This window comes from Pseudomassariella vexata (assembly GCF_002105095.1).
Source record: "Pseudomassariella vexata strain CBS 129021 chromosome Unknown BCR38scaffold_24, whole genome shotgun sequence".
NCBI lineage: Eukaryota > Fungi > Ascomycota > Sordariomycetes > Amphisphaeriales > Pseudomassariaceae > Pseudomassariella > Pseudomassariella vexata.
The window spans coordinates 99,518-118,501 of NW_024467979.1; the positions used below are offsets into that span (position 1 = coordinate 99,518).

The 18,984-nt window shown below is 51.6% G+C and overlaps 6 protein-coding genes across 6 annotated transcripts; 3 read left to right on the plus strand and 3 right to left on the minus strand.

Annotated features, from left to right (window-relative positions):
• Nucleotides 1–4,258: 4,258 nt before the first annotated feature.
• BCR38DRAFT_451414 (ribonucleotide reductase) lies at nt 4,259–7,782 on the minus strand. The gene is made up of 4 exons (XM_040861460.1): nt 7,469–7,782; nt 7,257–7,414; nt 4,707–7,197; nt 4,259–4,653 (listed from the first exon to the last, which is right to left on the minus strand). The coding sequence occupies exons 1-4, from the start codon at nt 7,485–7,487 to the stop codon at nt 4,610–4,612; spliced, it is 2,712 nt and encodes a 903-aa protein (XP_040709927.1). The 5' UTR covers nt 7,488–7,782; the 3' UTR covers nt 4,259–4,609.
• A 998-nt stretch (nt 7,783–8,780) lies between these two features.
• On the plus strand, nt 8,781–10,213 carry BCR38DRAFT_461748 (deoxyribonuclease tatD; the record flags this gene model as incomplete). Its single annotated transcript, XM_040862554.1, has 3 exons — nt 8,781–8,855; nt 9,012–9,189; nt 9,243–10,213. The coding sequence occupies 3 exons, from the start codon at nt 8,781–8,783 to the stop codon at nt 10,211–10,213; spliced, it is 1,224 nt and encodes a 407-aa protein (XP_040709928.1).
• A 42-nt stretch (nt 10,214–10,255) lies between these two features.
• On the minus strand, nt 10,256–12,119 carry BCR38DRAFT_451417 (centromere protein Chl4/mis15/CENP-N). Its single transcript, XM_040861461.1, has one exon. The coding sequence runs from the start codon at nt 11,980–11,982 to the stop codon at nt 10,420–10,422; it is 1,563 nt and encodes a 520-aa protein (XP_040709929.1). The 5' UTR covers nt 11,983–12,119; the 3' UTR covers nt 10,256–10,419.
• Nucleotides 12,120–13,779: 1,660 nt separating this feature from the next.
• Nucleotides 13,780–15,277, plus strand: BCR38DRAFT_490747 (uncharacterized protein; the record flags this gene model as incomplete). The annotated part of the gene is made up of 2 exons (XM_040864562.1): nt 13,780–14,041; nt 14,718–15,277. The coding sequence occupies 2 exons, from the start codon at nt 13,780–13,782 to the stop codon at nt 15,275–15,277; spliced, it is 822 nt and encodes a 273-aa protein (XP_040709930.1).
• Nucleotides 15,278–16,056: 779 nt separating this feature from the next.
• On the minus strand, nt 16,057–16,293 carry BCR38DRAFT_300515 (uncharacterized protein; the record flags this gene model as incomplete). The annotated part of the gene is made up of 1 exon (XM_040854548.1): nt 16,057–16,293. A coding segment is annotated over one exon (237 nt), but the record flags the coding sequence as incomplete, so codon positions are not given.
• Nucleotides 16,294–17,154: 861 nt separating this feature from the next.
• On the plus strand, nt 17,155–18,794 carry BCR38DRAFT_461751 (FAD dependent oxidoreductase-domain-containing protein; the record flags this gene model as incomplete). Its single annotated transcript, XM_040862555.1, has 5 exons — nt 17,155–17,790; nt 17,847–18,100; nt 18,135–18,351; nt 18,411–18,574; nt 18,659–18,794. The coding sequence occupies 5 exons, from the start codon at nt 17,155–17,157 to the stop codon at nt 18,792–18,794; spliced, it is 1,407 nt and encodes a 468-aa protein (XP_040709932.1).
• Between the last annotated feature and the right edge of the window lie 190 nt (nt 18,795–18,984).

The following is an 18,984-nucleotide window of genomic DNA, read 5'->3' on the forward strand; positions in this document are numbered from 1 at the left end:
CTCCAACCACCTCATATTGTTGTTCCCAAGTGCTTGTCCCAGGTTACAATACTTGAATTTCTTGGCAATCAGGACCGCACTAGTTGACCTTTCCAGCTAGCAGCAACCCCGGGCTGCCCGATTTTGCTGGCAGAGGTGAGAACTGCTGTGGGGGAAAGTACAAACGCTTCTTCTAGCTTGTATGCTGTCTTGGAATGGGACGAAAAACGGCAATTCACGCGGACGCTTCGTATCGCATGCAAAGCAAGGTTTACCTGGCAGCTGTCAGTCATAGCATTCACTTATAGGCACCTGAGTCGGCAAGGTCTGTGACATGAACCGAGCATTTGTAGCTAGCTGCCTTCTTGGCAAGGGAAACATTCCTACCGATGCATTTCTGCAAACCGCAAGTTTCGGGCTAGAGGGAAGCATACATCCATTGGCAGTTGCAGCAGATACAACTTGCCCGCTGTGACGCTTGGCCCTTTGTAACACCATCGACATCACAGACTCCAGGGGCTACTCATTTCCCCAGGCCGCCCGCGTAGGTTGTTTGGCGGATGGCTACACCGACTTCAATGTCTCCCGACCTCTCAATGAGATAACTGTGCCCATGCATGTTCCACAGATTGCTGCTGGCCACAGGTTCATGTTAAGCTGATCAGGTACAATCCTGGTACAGTCCCGCCATCGAAATTAGCAGTCGGTCGCGCAGATACGTCGTGCTGTGGCAAATCCCTTCTAGAAACCCGGTAGCGTCGGGTCTAGCAATCTACACTATGATGCTCACTGCTAGCAGTGCTAGCAGTGCTAGCAGTGCTAGCAGGATATTATGGTTACTGTGTCTGGGCAACGGGCAGAGAAAACAAGGCAGATGCAGTAGCAACATGAGATCAAGTTGAATGTGTATCGACAATGGGATGAGGTTGAAAAAGTGGCTTGCAGGTCTGCAGCTCTGCCGCTAGCAACTGCCCATTGGCCACAAGTTTGACTGGGGTATGTCAGGGTCCCATATAGGCGCACTGCAACCCCGCCAATCCAACTTTGCGGCTTGCTGGGGTGGCCGGCCCAGATTGGTGTTGCGTTGGCTCAGAAACAGCTGGCATGGGAGTCACGAACATCGACGCTCTTGATAGTAGTTTGAGATGTCTTTGCCGACTGATCTTGTCGGTAAGCAAGGAATGTTATGGCAACTTGCGATCGCCCGCCATCATGATTTGATTTCAAACCTAGGAGGAATTATTGGAAGCTCCCGCCCTCAGATTCAAGCTGATAAACTCGTCAAGAATTCGGGTTCCCGGCCGAGAAGGCTCCATCTGACGTCATTCCTTTCCACGTGGGCCCAATACCTGGTTCGAGCACCTCTTTAGCACGGTATGCATCTGGAACCCTTGCCTGCCGACGAAGATCTTGGAAGATGCTCAGATGACGATCAGGAAACAACTTCATAATGAGGAAGTGGCTTGTTGTATTGCATCACCATTGAGAGCGGCCAACTGTTTCCTTCCAAACTCAGGAACTCGCGACAAAATACCCCCGAGCAGAAACCAATTGATATTTTTTTTCTTGGCACGGGGAAATGGCCGGCATTACGATGTTGGGGGCGTCTAGACATAATACTCTAAAGTTACATTTTGATTCCCCGTGCATCAGCTCCTCATTCCTTGAAACAACCCCAGCGATGCTTGTCAACCGAATCGTCCGGTGAAATAAGGTTTGCGATCTCTCCCCAAAGGTTCACCACTCTTGATGGCAAGTTGGCAAGATTGTTGACACCCACCGAGCCAAATTCACCGAAGCCGTCTATCAACATGTCGACATAGTTCACCGCTCCGGGACGCGTAATTATCAACCGACTTGGTCTTTTCGGCTCGCAGCTAGTGATGAGGATACCGTCAATGTCTCATGATTTTCAGCCCGATGAATCCAGCAGTCGGTTCTCAAGAGGCTCCACTGGCTCCCTCTGCCTAGCGTGTTATCTTGAGATGCCGCCCCCAGCCTCACTTTGCCTCTTTTTCAGCTGGTGTGTGCCGTGTACAAGTCGCTTTTTGGCTGCGAGTCATCTACTTTAGAACGGCCGCGCGGTGCACAAGCCACGGTTTCCGACTTGATCTGGCTGGGTCTGGAACAGTTCTTTTCTGGTTTTCCAATTTTCCGATTCCCTGATATGTGATGTGTTTCCAGGCGGTATTCGATGTCGGATACCGTGATACCTAACAGCAGGGGAACAAGCTGGCAATCTTTCCGTCTTTCGGAGTCTATCATCGCAGCTTCTGTGGACCAGCCCCGAGGTAATCATCATTTCAGCTGTCTCTGTTCCATCCCAATTTCCCATTCGGAACCACACAAATTCAGAGAAACGTGGAAACAACTTGCTTCCTCGTCAAGTGAAACGGCAGCAGCTGTACACAAACGGCCACTGGTACGACCTAGATGCCCGAGCGAGCTTCGCCAATCACTCGGCAAAGCACTTAGTGCTGCATGAGGCCCGACCTGAGCAGCACTAACTGATCGATAAGTAGTACTCACTGGACTGGCACCTTTTCTTGCATGGTCTAGCATCATATAATCGTCACGACTAGTATACTGGTAGTGGTTTTGCAGCATTGTCGATCTATGTGGCGCTTCAGTTACACCAACGCGCGGCGCCCAGCAGCTGTCTCTGTTGATGCCTTCTGACTAGGCGCTGATGCGACTGCTGTGAGCGCATTGCCTGAGCTGTTACAAGCTGGCCAGTTGCCACGAGGCAGTGCCATGTGTACCTACGTAATCTGTCGAGAGCAACGGTCCGGCAAATTTGCTGCATGCAACTCCATTATCCTCTGACCGAACCTTCGGCGGCAGTCACGATGACCCAATTGTGCTACCAGTACGAAGAGCATACCCACATGGAACAACCTTACGCGGCTTCTCGGCGTAGCAGAACACCTGAATGATGTGGCATTCTTTTTACAGACACTGTTATGCGTACGAGGTATAGCCGCAGCCGTGCCACTGCAGCCATACCGTTTCTCGTAACGATTTGGTGCTTCTAGCGCAGCTTTCGGCACTGATTAGAGTTGGAATGGCGGCAGTGGCTGCAGCGGATAACGGCTTTCCCTAGAATAGGGTCGTCTTAAGGTTGCTGACAGATGCTAGAACAGACGGAATTCCACCCCCCTCCTTCCCGTGGTTTCTGGCTAGTAGAATTGAGTCCGTAACAGCTTCTGCAAACGGACGGCCATCCCCTGCGTTTCTAGGTTAAGAATTTGGTGACAACCCCTAGACTTCTTTTACGATACTTTGCGAGGACGATACCGAAAGCTTATTCAGCATCTAGGGTACGTCTTCTGACACTTTCCCGTTTAACCCCTTGAAACAATACTCAAAATTGGGCCTCCAATGATTTGGCGCATGCCTATTGTAGCGATGGGAGCATGTGTATAGGGAAGGTCTATGACACGCGATTCCGGGGCTGCAAATATGGCTCGTTCGAGATTGCCTCTTTCCTCGGCGGTAGCTACACTACAGCGCTGTCTGTGCTCCTAACTCCTTGTACCGAGCATGTCTATCCCGTCGCCGGCAGTCGGAATCACCATGCAATGTACAGCTGATGTTCGAGACGTTCAAGGGATATTGATCCCATCTCGTGGGGTCGCAATCAGGAACGACAAGCCAAGGTGTCGTCCCTTCTGGGCCATTGCCACTCTGGGATACCGTCGACGAGTCAGATCACGTCGCGAAGAAATCAAAACTCAAGAAAATATATATCCAGGAACTTACCGAGACGGGGTTCATGACTTTGGACGGTGGACCATGAGGACAGTTTGTATGTTCGGCCTAGCAGTTCAGAAGGTGAAAACCCCTGATGAATTCAATTACATGCTCCCGACAGACCATGCAGATGTTCAAGAACAGTTTTCTTCTGCTTGAGATGAACTCTGTAGTAACCATCTCGGCGCAAGGCCGTAATGTTGTTGCACATCCCTCTGGTGTTTTGACTAGATAACCTCAACACCTGCAGCAAGGCTAGTTGATACGAAATGTAACCCTAACGCTAAGTGACGTGTGGACGAATCGCGGCCCTTGGAAACGGCCAAGGCTGGCGAGCATAGTATGTTTGAAGGGGAAGGGGGCCGATGAGAACATGTCGTTTTATGACTAGTTCTTCGTATTAGGAACTTGGAACAGAGGATACGAGCGTATTCTGCGTGCGACTTCATGTCTCATTGTCCTGCATACCTGACCCGTGGACAAATATGCGCACAGATCCACGTTACTTTCAACAAGTCATCAACCGCTCATTGAACACTGATTTATTCATCGATCTCACCTTGCAGAGAAGCAAGAGCCGCCTCCGGACTTTGGTAGGCTTATAGAAAACTACTTAAACAAATGTGCGCAGTTGGGGGGAAATATTGAGCAAAAAACACATGACAAAACCCCGTAACCCCAATCCAGCAGAAAACAATACGATCCCTAACCCATAATACAAATGCATTGATCTGCTTTCCGCCATAGCTCGTCTGCCCGTCAGACAGATGCTCCAAGCAGCATGGGAATACGCAGTAGAGGAAATGTCCCATCACCTTAACATCCGTCATCGGCCCTCGTATCGTCATCGCTTCACAGCCTCGGCATGATGGGCCCCTTAACCACTGCACATTATGCAGGATTCAGGGTTCTCAATGCTGCCTAGAATATTGTTAGTTATTATTTTTCCGTGTTGGGATAGTGGTGGAACTCACAGGCTAAGACAGCCTCATTGTAGATATCGTACTCACGGTCCTTGCTGTCCGTGGTCTTATCCTCTTCCTGGCGCGGGGAGTTGCTGCCATCAAGCACTGGCTCTGGTAGGTTCTCCGCCTTCACATTCTCAGTGGGCTCGGTGGCCAGAGCCTTTGGGCTTTCACCCTCATCAATGTCCGCCCTGAAAGGAGCCGCTTCCATCGGCGGTGCAGCTGGACGGCTCATAGGCGGGGGCGTAGCGCTGGGCGTCGGCATCCCATTAGCATTGTTGACGATATTGCTGTTGCTAATGGCCCGAGGCACGGCTGAAGGTGACGAAACATAGCTGCCCGAGGGCGGCGCTCGCTTCTTCAGTCCCCCGAAAGGTCTTGTTGATGCTTCCGCTCCAGGTACTTTCAATGCCTCCTGATCAACGGTGAACTGGATAGGAGCAGCAGCAGCCTGGGTTCTCAGGTAGTACATGCCTGTCTTCAGTCCAAGCTTCCAGCCGGCGAAGTGCATGCTGGTGATCTTGCCCATGGTGGGGTCTTTCATGTGGATGTTCAGAGACTGGGACTGGTCAATGAAGGCGCCACGATCGGCGGCCATCTGAACGACGGTCCTCTGTGAGATTTCCCAAACGGTCTTGTACAGGGCCTTGACTTCGGCGGGAATATTGGGGATGTTCTGAACGGAACCGTTCTCGGCAATAATACGATTCTTCATGTTGTCAGACCAGAGACCCATGTCGACCAGGTCCTTGAGGAGCCAGGGGTTGACAACCTGGAAATCGCCAGCCAGAACACGACGAGAGTAAATGTTGGACGTGTAGGGCTCGAAGCACTCATTGTTGCCCAGGATCTGAGAGGTGGAAGCAGTAGGCATGGGCGCCATCAACAAGCTGTTGCGAATACCATGTTCCTTGATCTGAGCTTTCAGTGACTCCCAATCCCAGAGGTCAGATGGAGTAACGTTCCACATGTCATACTGGAGGATACCCTTGGAGACAGGAGAGCCTTCGTAGGTGGAGTAGGGACCCTGCTCTTTGGCGAGGTTCATGGAGGCCGTCAATGCAGCATGGTAGAGGGTCTCGAAGATCTGCTTGTTCAGCTGTCTGGCCTCTGGTGACTCGAAGGGCATGCGGAGAGCCAAGAAAGCGTCAGCAAGACCCTGGACACCAAGACCAACAGGTCGGTGTCGCATATTGCTGTTCCGTGCCTCAGGTACAGGGTAGTGGTTGACGTCGATAATCTTGTTCAGATTGCGAACAACGACCTGTGTGACCTCATGAAGCTTCTGAAAGTCATACGTGCCCGAGTTGTAATCAACGAACGAGGGCAAAGCCATGGATGCCAGGTTGCACACAGCAACCTCATCAGGAGCGCAGTACTCGATGATCTCTGTGCAAAGATTGGAGCTGCGGATGGTGCCAAGGTTCTTCTGGTTGCTCTTGCGGTTGCAGTGATCCTTGTAGAGCATAAAAGGGTTACCAGTCTCGGTCTGCGCCTCGAGGATGGCATACCAGAGCTTCTGGGCCTTGATCGACTTGCCGCGTCCCTCGGCCTCGTATTTCTCGTACAGAGCCTCGAACTCATCGCCGTAGACATCAGCCAGACCAGGGCACTCATTGGGGCACATTAAAGTCCAGTCGCCGTTTCTCTCGACTCGCTTCATGAAGAGATCAGGAATCCAAAGAGCGAGGAAAAGATCGCGAGCACGGACTTCCTCCTTGCCGTGGTTCTTACGGAGATCAAGAAACTCGAAGACATCCGCGTGCCATGGCTCAAGGTAGATAGCGAAGGCACCGGGACGCTTGTTGCCACCCTGATCGACGTATCTCGCAGTGTTGTTGAAGACACGCAGCATGGGGACAATGCCGTTTGATGTTCCGTTCGTGCCAGCAATGTAAGAACCAGTCGCACGAATGCGATGAACATTGAGGCCAATGCCACCTGCCATCTTTGAGATCATGGCACAGGTCTTCAGGGTGTCATAGATACCCTCGATGCTGTCCTCCTTCATGTCGACCAGAAAGCAGGAAGACAGTTGGGCCTGAGGAGTACCAGCATTGAAGAGTGTGGGAGATGCATGTGTGAAGTACTTGCTAGACATGAGGTTGTACGTCTCGATGACCCTTTCGACATCATCGCCCCAGATACCAACAGCAACACGCATAATCATATGCTGCGGCCGCTCAGCAATTTTGCCGTTGAGCTTCAGGAGGTATGATCGCTCCAGGGTCTTGAAGCCAAAGTATTGGTAGTTGAAATCTCGATCATAGACAATGGCTGAGTCAAGTTCCTCCTTGTGCTTCATGACCGAGTCATATGTTTGTTGGGAGATCATAGGCGAGGGCTTATTGTTCTTGGGGTTGACATAGTGGTATAGATCGCTTACGACTGAAGACCATTGCTTCTTTGTTTGCTTGTGAAGGTTGGATACGGCAATGCGGGCCGCAAGAATGGCATAGTCTGGGTGGGTAACGGTCATGTAGGCGGCAGTCTCGGCAGCCTGTAGTCACATGTTGTCAGGAGACGATCTTCTTTGATGAAATATGGGGGAAGACTCACGAGATCATCCAGCTGCACAGTGGTCACACCTCCATACACACCGGAAATAACCTTCTGGGTGATAGCTACCGGATCGACATGGTCTGCGTCGAGACCATAACAGAGCCTCGAGACACGGGCAGTGATCTTGTCGAACTGGACACGCTCCTGGCGTCCATCTGGCCAGCTATCAGTCTATGAAGAGATCTTGAAACGATTGGAGGGATACATACCGCGCTTCTTGACATACATCGTGAAGGCGGATGGTGAACAACCCGAAGAAGGGAGAGCGGCGGGGAGGTCGAGACGCAAGGAATGTGGAAAGGATGGAATCAATCGTTCTGCAGACTTCAAGAAGATAGATTGAAGTCACAATAGACTTTATGCACAAGCATATGTCTAAAATTTGTAGATACGATGTCTGTTGTATGGGATGTAGAGTGGAAGATGGATGAGAGAGGTTTTTGGGTTGGAGACTTATAAAATGCTACGCGGTCTCCCAGTACACTTGACGCGACGCGCCTCCGATAGCGCGAAAAACAAGCTAGGGCCAAGGAATTAGGCAGGCAACTGCAGACTCTTTACTTCACTAATCAGCTTGGGTGCGGTCCTCCCTGCCACTTAACGCGTCAAAAAGGATACCCCGGGATCGCGGGGTCTCTGGCCGAGACTGCCGTCTCAAATCCCAATTGACGTCCCTAGTCCATACAGCTCAACGTCCTGGAATTAAGCAACAATGCTTCAATCTTCTCTTCCAAGGCAGTTTAAAAATCATTTCTTTTCACGCCGTTTCACTCGCGTTTCTCTGATTTCCCTGATTTCCCTGAAGAGAATATCGGGCCCAATTGCGCCAGAACTCCGTTTGCGCTCCGAGTTCATGGCTCGGCTGTCGCGTCTTGCCCCACTGCCCAACCAGGTCCAAGAGCCAGGCGGCCAGCCCCCATCATGCAGATTTGTTCATCAAAGAGAAAGGAGACATGATACCGACTACTTCGTATTGCTTGCGGCATGAGATACTCACTTACCCTAAATTTCGCCTGTCAGAATCCATCAATTGATGGAAAGTAGAGAATATGTGTATTCTGATAGCTTTTCGCTGGGTTTTCGAAACTTCATCGTGTTGGGTCATTTTCAACAGCCCCGCCATGAGGACTCTTTAAGCTCCCTGACTCGTTAAATGAAGTCATTGCTTGAACATCGAGGCGTATTCAAGAGTTTTGTCTTCATAATTATGGCATTGCGTTCTGGATCTTACCGACTTATATAAACAACGCTGGCTGAAGGCTTGATACCCGTAGTTTAGCTCTACGACCCCACTATCACCAGAAACGCGCTTGCACGTGAAGTCGTGGTAGTCTCACTGCAGGAGGCAAGAAACTTGTCAGCATTTCCCTGACTTACCACCACAACCATTGTATAGATGGTGCTAGTGGTGACTCGATGAAACCAAGGAGCCTCTTGCTGGCACATTTCACCAAGTTCAGACCAACTCCAACGGTGCAGTCGACAAGGCTCTGCCTGAGGTCCATCTACACCACCTTCAAGATGGTTTCCGAGACACCAATTACTGCACCGCCGGTCGAAGGAAATCATGTCTCGTACAAGCCACGATACATTGATGTAGGCTATCTTGAATTCCACTTTGTCGTTTTTACTATCCTTGACTACCTCATCGATATCTTCGGTCATCCTCATTTAATACATTCCCATTCATAGACTTTCACTCATCTCAAATGTTCTTCTTGTCTCTATTAGCTGACTAACAGTCCCCTCAAGATTGGTATCAATCTTGCAGATCCCATATTTCGAGGGAGATATTATGGCAAAGAGAGGCACCCAGATGATTTGAGCGCAGTGGTCTCAAGAGCCCAAGAAGTCGGATGTAGCAAGTTGATTGTCACTGGATCCGACTTCACAAGCTCAAGGCATGCCCTTGAGCTTGCCAAGGAATACCGTATGTCTATAATGGCTTAACTCATTCCCTCGGATAAAGCTGACACAAAGTAGCTGGAACTGTGTACACAACCGCTGGCATACACCCATGTTCCAGTGCGATATTCAGCTCAGCCCATGCACATGAAGGCACGGATGGTCATACCATGCCATGTGACCCGGACCCTACTCAACCCGTACCAGAAGACCACGAGCCCGACCAAGAGAAGACCGAGAAGGTCATCTCAGACCTCGGGAAACTCATCGATGACGCGCGCAGCGCAAGTCCCAATGCCCTCGTCGCATTTGGTGAATTCGGCCTGGACTATGATAGACTGCACTATTGCTCCAAGAAAGTCCAACTGCACTCCTTCGCGGCACAACTTGATCTAGTCCTCTCCCTGACACCCCAACTCCCTCTCTTCCTGCACTCGCGTGCCGCTCATGAGGACTTCGTCTCGCTTTTGAAAGCCAAATTCGGCGCCAAGCTCGAGAGGCTCGAAAAGGGCGGTGTGGTGCACAGCTTCACGGGCACGGTGGAGGAGATGCAGGAACTCATGGACCTCGGTTTGTACATCGGCACCAACGGGTGCAGCTTCAAGACGGCGGAGAATTGCGAGGTCGTGAAGGGAATTCATCTGGACCGGCTCATGCTGGAGACGGACGGGCCGTGGTGTGAGGTGAGACCTACGCATGAAGGGTGGAAGTATCTCGTTGAAAAGAACGGTACGTCTACGGAATCTCCCTGTGAGATGGCGTCGGGTGCTACAACACCGGCGGCTTCGGGGACGTCTACTCCGGATGCGGCGACGAAGCCGGCGCAGAAGACTAAGAAACCCCAGAAGAAGGAGACGGGTGTCCCGGAGCGCTGGCCGGCTGTGAAGAAGGAGAAATGGAGAGAGGGAGCGATGATTAAGGGGCGCAATGAACCTTGTATGATTGAGCGGGTTGGCAAGGTTGTTGCTGGTATTAAGGGGGTTGAGGTAGAGGAGGTATGCGAGGCGGCGTGGCGCAATACTACCAAGATATTCGGACTAGATGATTAGAAGCACACAATAATAACATTTGCTTGCGGCAGTTTTACATTTTACCGGTCTCAATGGAATGACTGAAATGATGCAAATGCATTGCAAGTTCCGTTGCGATGTTTCCGACATGCTCGGAACTTCTTCTTTGGGGTATATACTACGACAGCGTAAAGCGATATCGAACGCCATGCTATCCTCAAGCAGCAATGCCACCTGATCACATTCTACAGTCCAGATCCCTTGTGTCCCCTTATCCGCCCATCTCGTACAGCGCCAATGCTCACGCCCTCTTCCCCTGTCATCCAGCCTGGCATACGTCCTCCATTGATGACACCAGCCTCGACAAGTTGCCTGATACCAGCAAAGACATGGGAGCCTTGGAACGTAAGGCGAACATTTGGCTTCCACGTTCCTTCCCTGCTGCCTTCACCCGCAATTTCGGCAAGGTCTCGAACCTGCTCGAATTCGAGCTCAAGCCCGCTGCGCCGTCCTTTTGACTTCGACGATTGCGAGCGTTCCAATTCCTCCGCTTCGCCCGCTTCGGCCTCGTTTTGCGGTGCTGAGACACCCGGAGTGTTCGGAAATGGGTCTTCAATCATGATGTCCAGCCGCTCCATACCTTTCCTATCGTCTACCTTCGCCGAGCTGCCGAAACGAGCTTGTGCTGCCATCTTCGCCCTCTTTATTGCACGTTCGCGTCTCGACTCTTCTGGGCCCAGTGCGCGTTTATGAGTCCTACTCACTGGTCTGTTGTCTATCATGGGTTCAGAAGAGGAGTCTTCCGACAACGGCGGGGTTGGGAGTATAGGATTCAGGGGCGAATCCGTTGGCTTCAATTCGGAGTAGATGCCCCAACCGCCACCTGCTGCATTCGTCCGGCCTGCGCCCCTGATGTGCAACAGTCCTGATAAGTTCTTCGTTGAGAGGTTCGTCTTGTTCAAAGTATACCTCTCGCGCGGGCGTGACAGCGCTTTGGGGATGCCATCGACTATGAGGCTATGTAGGCTCCTTGATTCTCCCGGCGCGGCCGGCCCAGTGCTCTGAGACTTGGATATGTAGATGTGTGGCGATGCATCCGGAAACGCAATATATAATGTCCTCGAGGCATCGAAGCTTGTCGTGGCCCGATCGCCAGTACGGTTGGAGACTGCCAGGGTGGTGTTGTACGGCGAGTCGAGAATGAATATGCGTAGTAGCCAAAGAGGCATACCCTCGGGCCGGTCGAAGTTGTAATGCGCCTTGACGTCGGGCAACACCTCCGCCTGCAGGTTCTGAAGGAACGTCGAGGGGTGGAAGCGGGGGATGGCCAGTGTCTCTTTGTCCGGCTTCTCAGCGCCGTCGGCCTCTGCTTCGTTCAAGGGAGACTTCAACTGTTGTATCCTGTATGCAATCCATTTGAGAGATCCTGGGTGGTCGTACAGGTAGCGCATGTCGGCCATGGCAAGCTGGTACAGGCTGAGGCCCATGCGCCAGTCTCCCTCGACGATGCGGTCGACGACCTCCCTCTTGCTGCCTTTTGCAGCCTGCATATCGGCGTAGAGCTCGCGCAGCTCCTCCAGCGACTGCGCTAGCGGGTAGAATTCGTCCACATCATCGTCGTCCTCCTTATCGCGTCGCAAGAGTGGTGGGCATAGTGTCTGATTACTCTCACCAAGCCAGTCGACGACGAGCGATAGGAGCGACGCACGGGAAAGTCGGTTGAGAACCTTCGTTACAGCGCTTGTAGAAGCATCGACTCGTAAAGATGATGGAAGTCGTGCCGTAGTTGGCACTGACAAGCGCGCCATGTTCCATGTCTTGGATGCTTCTACTTTATCTCACAATCGCATGCCCCTCTGTTCCAAGGGTTCCGGTTACGTACTCCGTAGGATAGCTACCAGCCGACGCGTGGCTGGAAAGTGCAGTTTACGCGACGAGTTTGACATTGTGCGTAAGCATCGATGCGACTTCCCGATCTCCGATCAGTTTGACTTAGCGGGGTTTCGTATGCCAAGACACTTGCACATTTCCAACTTTCACCCTCTAGTAATTCCTAACAGTTTCACTGCGTGGTAGTCTGTCACAATAGTGTGAGTTGTTTCTGATAGTGTTCTTTTCTTGATAGATTAATGCGAATACGTCTCAACTACATCTCAGCTGATGAAGTATCAATGGTGCTTTGTCGATTTCAGTGGTTTGTCGAGTCATGTGAATGTGGACGGGTTGGAACTTGGAAATGCCGCTGCAGCATCAGAAACCTGAACCCATAGGATGATCGCATTCAATAATCGCAGTACCTCGTACAGTCCCTCATGAACTTTACGCTATGGTTGCAAACCGTAACCGATTGTAGCATGGTCACTAAACCACTCTTGGCAATATGATGACACTCCATAACACTCCATGACACTCCAGTACATCATCCACTTTATTGGGACTTCACCCACAGCCAAGGTCCCTCCGCATAACACTACACTGCGTACTGGATTATCGCAAGCCTCGTCGGCGCTGGATTATAAGAGCTCTGCGCTGGGAAATCGCCTTATAGCGCACTAGCGAGTAGCCCTATGAGTTACAAAGTATTGCAAGCTGGCGGGTATTGGGCATGCCTCCCCATACTCCGAAAGTAGCTTAGTGAAAGTGCCAAAATTGGTTACGGTTGCAAACTTCCTTAATTCACGCAAACCATAAGGTAAAACACCTAGTAAAGCCAGTGCTGATGAATTACAGGGTAGGCGGCCATCCACCGCCCACATCCGTCTGTACCCGATACGGGTGGATCCGATCTCGCCATGGATCCAAGGTTGGGCCTTTCTGCGCCCTTTGGTGAGCGACGCAACAGATTGACGGCGCAGACACTGACAAGACGAGTATTTGGAGAGAACCCATTGCGTATCACAGGTGGTTCTTAACGAAGGGACTTGCCCACCGTTGGAGTAGCTGGGTATCACAACCGTGAAAGCTCATAGGTCCCGCAATAACGGAAAGTTTCCTGGCTTCTGAAAGGTTAATTGGCCAAGCCTCCTCTTCGTCTGTTCTGGGCTGATGCAAGCTCACTATGCCTATTCTCCGCACGCAATGATCAAATCCCGCCACTTCACCAATCATGTCGCGTTCGACCCACGCTCTTACAAATCGTGACAAGAGGCCGTTCCACCAGTCCACTTGCAGTCAGGCGAAAGAGTGGTTTGATGTCCTCGGCGACGACTCGGCGACAAGGTTTCTCTCCATTATCTACCCCGGCGAGTCGACTGAGACCCCATCATCAGATTTTCGACTCTGGAGAACTCTCGTAATACATTGCTCATTGTCTGATTGTCTCTTTCACACCTCACTAATCGATACAATCTCGTCGAGCTCGGGTCGTGCGAGCGAGTCTGTATTACACCTGCCGAAGAACAACAAGCATTGCTTCGAACGGCGCCGGCATCGTCTTCTGGCTTCATAGACCGACCCACCCACGGGGCACAAATTTTAGCAACAATTCCGACTCATTGCCCGCAACCACGACGTCCGTTTTGAAGAAGACGACGACGAGCCCTTGCAACTGCACCAATAACCCAATCACGAAGTCTAGCGATCATCTTGTGTCGCCTCGAGCCAAGATGTCGACATTCAGCGCCAGCCGTCGTGGCCAGTCGTCCGTCAATCTTTCGCAATATTTGAACGTTATTTCGACCCATGAGCCATCGCTTGAGGAGACGCCGGTCGACGATGATCTCGCCATGTTCACCAACACACAGTTTATCGATTGGGATCAGGGTCAAACTCAGGGTCCGGCTCCAGTGAAGGACGTCGAGGCACGTGCGGCTATACCCGGCGAATCCGTTGTAGCGGACCTTGGCCTCGATTTCAACATCAACCCAGGTCAGTTACGCTCTTTAGCTTCGTCTTGTCCAGTCCTGTTTTCAGATCCTTTAAATTCAAGTTATTACTCTGGCCTCCCTAGACAATATAGGATTCATCACCGTCTTTGTTGGTTAGTCAGCCAGGTTGCCAAATGAGTCAGCAGCCTTATCAAGCAGCTTGTTTCTCTTTGGTCATGGCGAATAACCTGTAAAGTGACGATGGCTATCCCGTGTTGTTCCACGATTATTGCGCAATTCTTCCTTGTCACCTTCTTCCCCGCACTACTCAAGACTTGCACCATTCCTGTGAGGATGCTCGCCATTTTGAACGCCTACACCCCACGCGATATGCCTGCACATTCATCTCCCGTGGGCTGGCTCTGGGTCTGATTGGCATGACGTTTCTTTCAGGTCGCATTTGGTCGGGCATGGGGTCCCTGCGAGCCTTGCAGCAATTACATTAGCCGAAGCTAGGGCGCAGTCGTCATGCAGCGGATAGATGGTGCCATATCCCGTGATGAGACTGGAGTCTGGGGATCCCACGAAGACGGGGCTTTCACCACAACAACTCCTTGTGTCCGTCCCGTCTGGTTGACGAAGTCGTCTCCAGAGAATGCCAAGTGCCTGCCCGATGAAAATCCACACTGTCATTTCGTTTCTCGAAGGCGAATTCTCCTAACGCATCATGACCACAGACGAGTTCAACAACTTTGACTTTGGCTTTCCGAGCCCTGCTGTATCGTCATTCCCGGACAACCTGGGCAACCTACAGCCACTACAGCCCAACCCGGGCTCAGTTTACCAGTCTGCCGGCACCCCTCAAAGTCATTATGGTGTTCCGCATTCTCAGCCGGGAGAGAAACGGGACGCTGGTCCGCATCGTCAGCTCAGCATGGAGGACCAATCCCGCTTGGCCGCCGAGGAGGACAAGCGAAGACGAAACACTGCCGCCAGTGCCCGTTTTCGAGTCAAGAAGAAGGCTCGCGAGGCTGCGCTGGAGACGACCAACAAGCAGCTCAACGACGAAGTTAGCCAGATGAAAAACAGGATTACACACCTGGAAACCGAAAATAAATGGCTGCGAGGACTCGTTATGGAAAAGGCAGGTGGCAAAGATTCCAAGTTCGACGCGAAACTAGCGGCATTTTTAAAATCCATGGGCAAGGACTCGTCCGGCTCCGATTCCGAATCAGAGTCGGAAAAGGTAGCCAAGGCCGAAAGGAGGAAGAAAGGCGACACCGAGAAAGTCGAATAAACTCGCGGTTTCGAGGTTCAATAGGTTCAGCTACGACCAGATACATATGATAAGGTCGATTACCTTATTGTTCCACGCCTTACCTACCGAAGCTATCAATCTTCGAGGCCCATCTCGTCCAGGGTCCACCAGGCCACGTCTGGCGAGACAGATGAAAATTCTAGGATCCCTGTGAATATGCTGGCCATGTGTCCCACCGCATGACAAGGAGTATGGACATGTGTTTAATAGTCGATTGGGAGTTGCGGTTATGTTTATGTTTGCAATTGGTCCGGGGGGAGGTGATATCAATGGTGGGTGCTTTAGGAGCACTTGTACGCTATCAATGACGAAACGATATTCGGAGGAGGGCTTAACCCTACATTAAATGGGACATGATACAGATTCGTGGATTCGATACCAATGTACACTTTACAACACTTGGGTGAATAGTTTTTTTGAAGACGAGTAGCATTCGGCGTTGTCGTGACTTTGCTATAGGCATAAAGGTAGCATAGCAAATATTCATTAACCCGGTTACATGATTTAGGTGCATCAAATCAATAACTCCTGCTCTTGACCTTACAAATTCCTGCCGACAATACGACAGTTCGTTTACGACAGTTCACCTAGATTATTATCAAGACTATATAAGTATGACAACATATATATTCCGCATTTCTTCTAAACAGCACTTTTTCGCTACAAGCATCTTACAACTTCCGCATCCGGTAAACAAGTCCAGCCTTCTTCTAACCCTCCTTCTCAGCCCCGCCCGTCCCGGTGGCTCCGGCGGCCGCTTCTCTCAACTTCGTAAGCCGCGACTGGTTTCGTTTCCCCAGGATCCTTAGGGTGTTCTCCCGTTCAATGGCACTCATCTTGGTCCAGTTTGAGATGCGGCTCATGGTGCCGTCCTGGTTGACGACTAGGGGACCGAGGTGATCTAACTTGACACCTTCACCGCCGACGCTTAGTGTTGTTGTTGTTTCTCCTTCTTTGGGCGGTTCCGGAAGGGGGAGAGGGGGATGTTGTTGAGATGGTGTGGTGGTTGATGAGGCGGCTGGTTGGGAGAACTGTTGTGGCTCCTTTTGTGGGAGGTTAGGGGCGGGAGTGGAGGACATGGTCCTGAGATTAAAGAAGGGTGAGACTTTTGAGGTGAAAACGGGGCTTCGTGTTCTCAGGATGTGGTGGAGGAGTCGTGGGGAGAGCATTAGATGAGGCTCCCTAGGGTGCAATTAAGGTGCAGAAGAGATGTAATTCCCGCTGTTTCTTTTGCAGCTAGCCAATTGATTCAATTTGCAGTATGTATGTGATCTGTCGTCTTGGACGACCGATGGTCAAAATAATAGATAACTCTTGAGGTTTTGTGGCTTTCTAGATGCTTCTATGCAATGTGGATTGTCGAGGTTGTTGAAGTTCATGCACTGAGCGGGTGAAGTTTCTACACTCACTTGGGAACACAGTGCTCGGCTGCTCTAACGCACACAGTCTCATACATACATCCAACCTCAATGACTCCAAAGTTGATCTTGCACATTCAGAAACATTTCATAATCTCCTATGAAGTATACTCTGGATTACATCGATTGCACAGAATTATGTGGCAGTTACCCCTTGTGCGTAGTACAGGTTTGTCAGAATGAGCACTTTCCGCTACTACCACAAACATCGTACCATCTTGGAGTCCATTATGTCCAGCCTGATACCTTTTCCACTACAGCCCAGAGGCTGGAAGCATTAATCAACTAACGGCTAGATCTCCAATTCCTGATCAGTCTTGCGGCACCAGGAACATTGCCAATACGACGCCTGTTGTCTTGAAAGCATCAGTGTAATTTCGCATCTCTTGATCAGCTACTTGAGCATTAAATTACTACTCCGGTACTTCATTCTTAACCATGGGAAATCTCCTCTCCAGGCTCAAAACCCTCTACTTCGGCCTTGAGTACCTCCTCGACTTGAACAAAACCCTCAACCACGTCCTCACCCGCGCCTCGGCACCTCCGGGTCTCCCCGTACCCAACCCCACCCCCTCCTACTGGCTCGAGGACCCACCCTTTCCGGACCTGGTCCACCTCCAATCCCCCACCTTACCATCCCGAGCCGACATTGTCATCATCGGATCCGGTATCACCGGCGCTGCCGTCGCGCGGTCCATCCTCCAAGAATGCTTGCGCAAAGGGCAAACCCGGCAGATCGTCGTGCTCGAGGCGCGCACGCTCTGCTCTGGCGCCACGGGCAGGAATAGAGGACATATGAAGGCATCGCCGCAGGAACTATTCGCGGATATGAGGGGCAGGCACGGGGAGGAGAGGGCAGCGGCCACTACGCGGTTTCAGTTGGTGCACGTGGGGGTTTTGACGAGACTCTGTAGGCAGGAGGGGTGGGAGGCGGTCGAGCGTAGGGAGGTAACGACGGCGGATTTGTTTTTGGATGACGAGGGAAGGGAGAAGCGGATGGAGGAGGTGGAGGAATTGAGGAGGTGGGTGCCCGAGTTGAGGATGGATGTTTTGGGGGCTGAGGAGGCGAGGGAGGTTAGTTCTTTGTTTCCAGAGGCATTGCAGGTGGAGTTACCAAGTACTATGCCCAGAAATTCGGTGTCAACGACTACGTCCAAGGCGCCATATCCTATCCCACTGGCGCCCTGTGGCCGTACCGCCTCGTCTCAAGCGCGTGGAACGATCTGCTAACCAAGTTTCTCAAGTCCATATCGCTTGAGATGGTAACACCCGTCCTCTCCATATACCCAAGTAGCACAGAGGGATATGCCTACGAAGTTGTCACGACCCGCGGCACCATCCACTGCGACCACGTCGTCCACGCCACCAACGCCTTCGCAAGCCAGTTCATCCCCGGTCTGCGCGAAAAAAATGACCAGCGTCCTCGGCCACATGACTGCCCAGCACCCCGGTACCAGGTTCCCCAATTTCGACGGGAGATTGTCTTGGTCTGTAATCTATGAGAAGGCGTATGATTACGTTACACAGCGCCCAATGACGACGTATGGGATGCCAGGGGATATCATGTTGGGCGGGGGATTCAACCGCGGACGGGATCAGGGGTTGGATCACATAGGCCGTTGGGATGACAGTCAGGTGAGCATGGACGCTTGTCGGTTAGTCATATTAGTGGGATATTTCCTACGATTTTTGAGCCGAGATGGGGGGATGATCGTGAAGGGTGGAGGGTAAAGAAGGCGTGGGTTGGGTGCATTGCGTTTACGGGGGATGGGATGCCATTTGTGGGGAGGTTGGACCCAGAGCTGACAGGGTGGCGTCCCGGGAGAAAATCGACGGGGAATGGTGTTGAGCCAGGAGAGTGAGTCTCGGCTGGGTATTGTGGTGATGGCATGGTTTGGGCATGGTTGTCCGGGACGGCGCTGGGGGTCATGATAATGGGGAGTGAGAGGGAGGATTTGCCTGATGCTCCCGGACGCCTTCCCGGGAAGGTGGTGGACTGGTTTCCGGCCGAATTGAAGCCAAGTCTGGAAAGGGTGAAGAGGGCGGATTTGAGTAATCTGGTTAAGTATGCTCCGTAACCTGGGCTTTGGTACGCTTGGGTGGCATGCCGCATTTATTGCGGATGGGGTTCCAAGCGTTGAGTTTCCTAAATCCAGGGATACAGTCCTTTTCCTGATTTGCAACCTGGCATCGTAGTTGATGGACTGCTGTCAGATCCGATTATGGCTTCTAAAGAGACCAACTGATTGCTCTTGGGCAAGCTCAGAG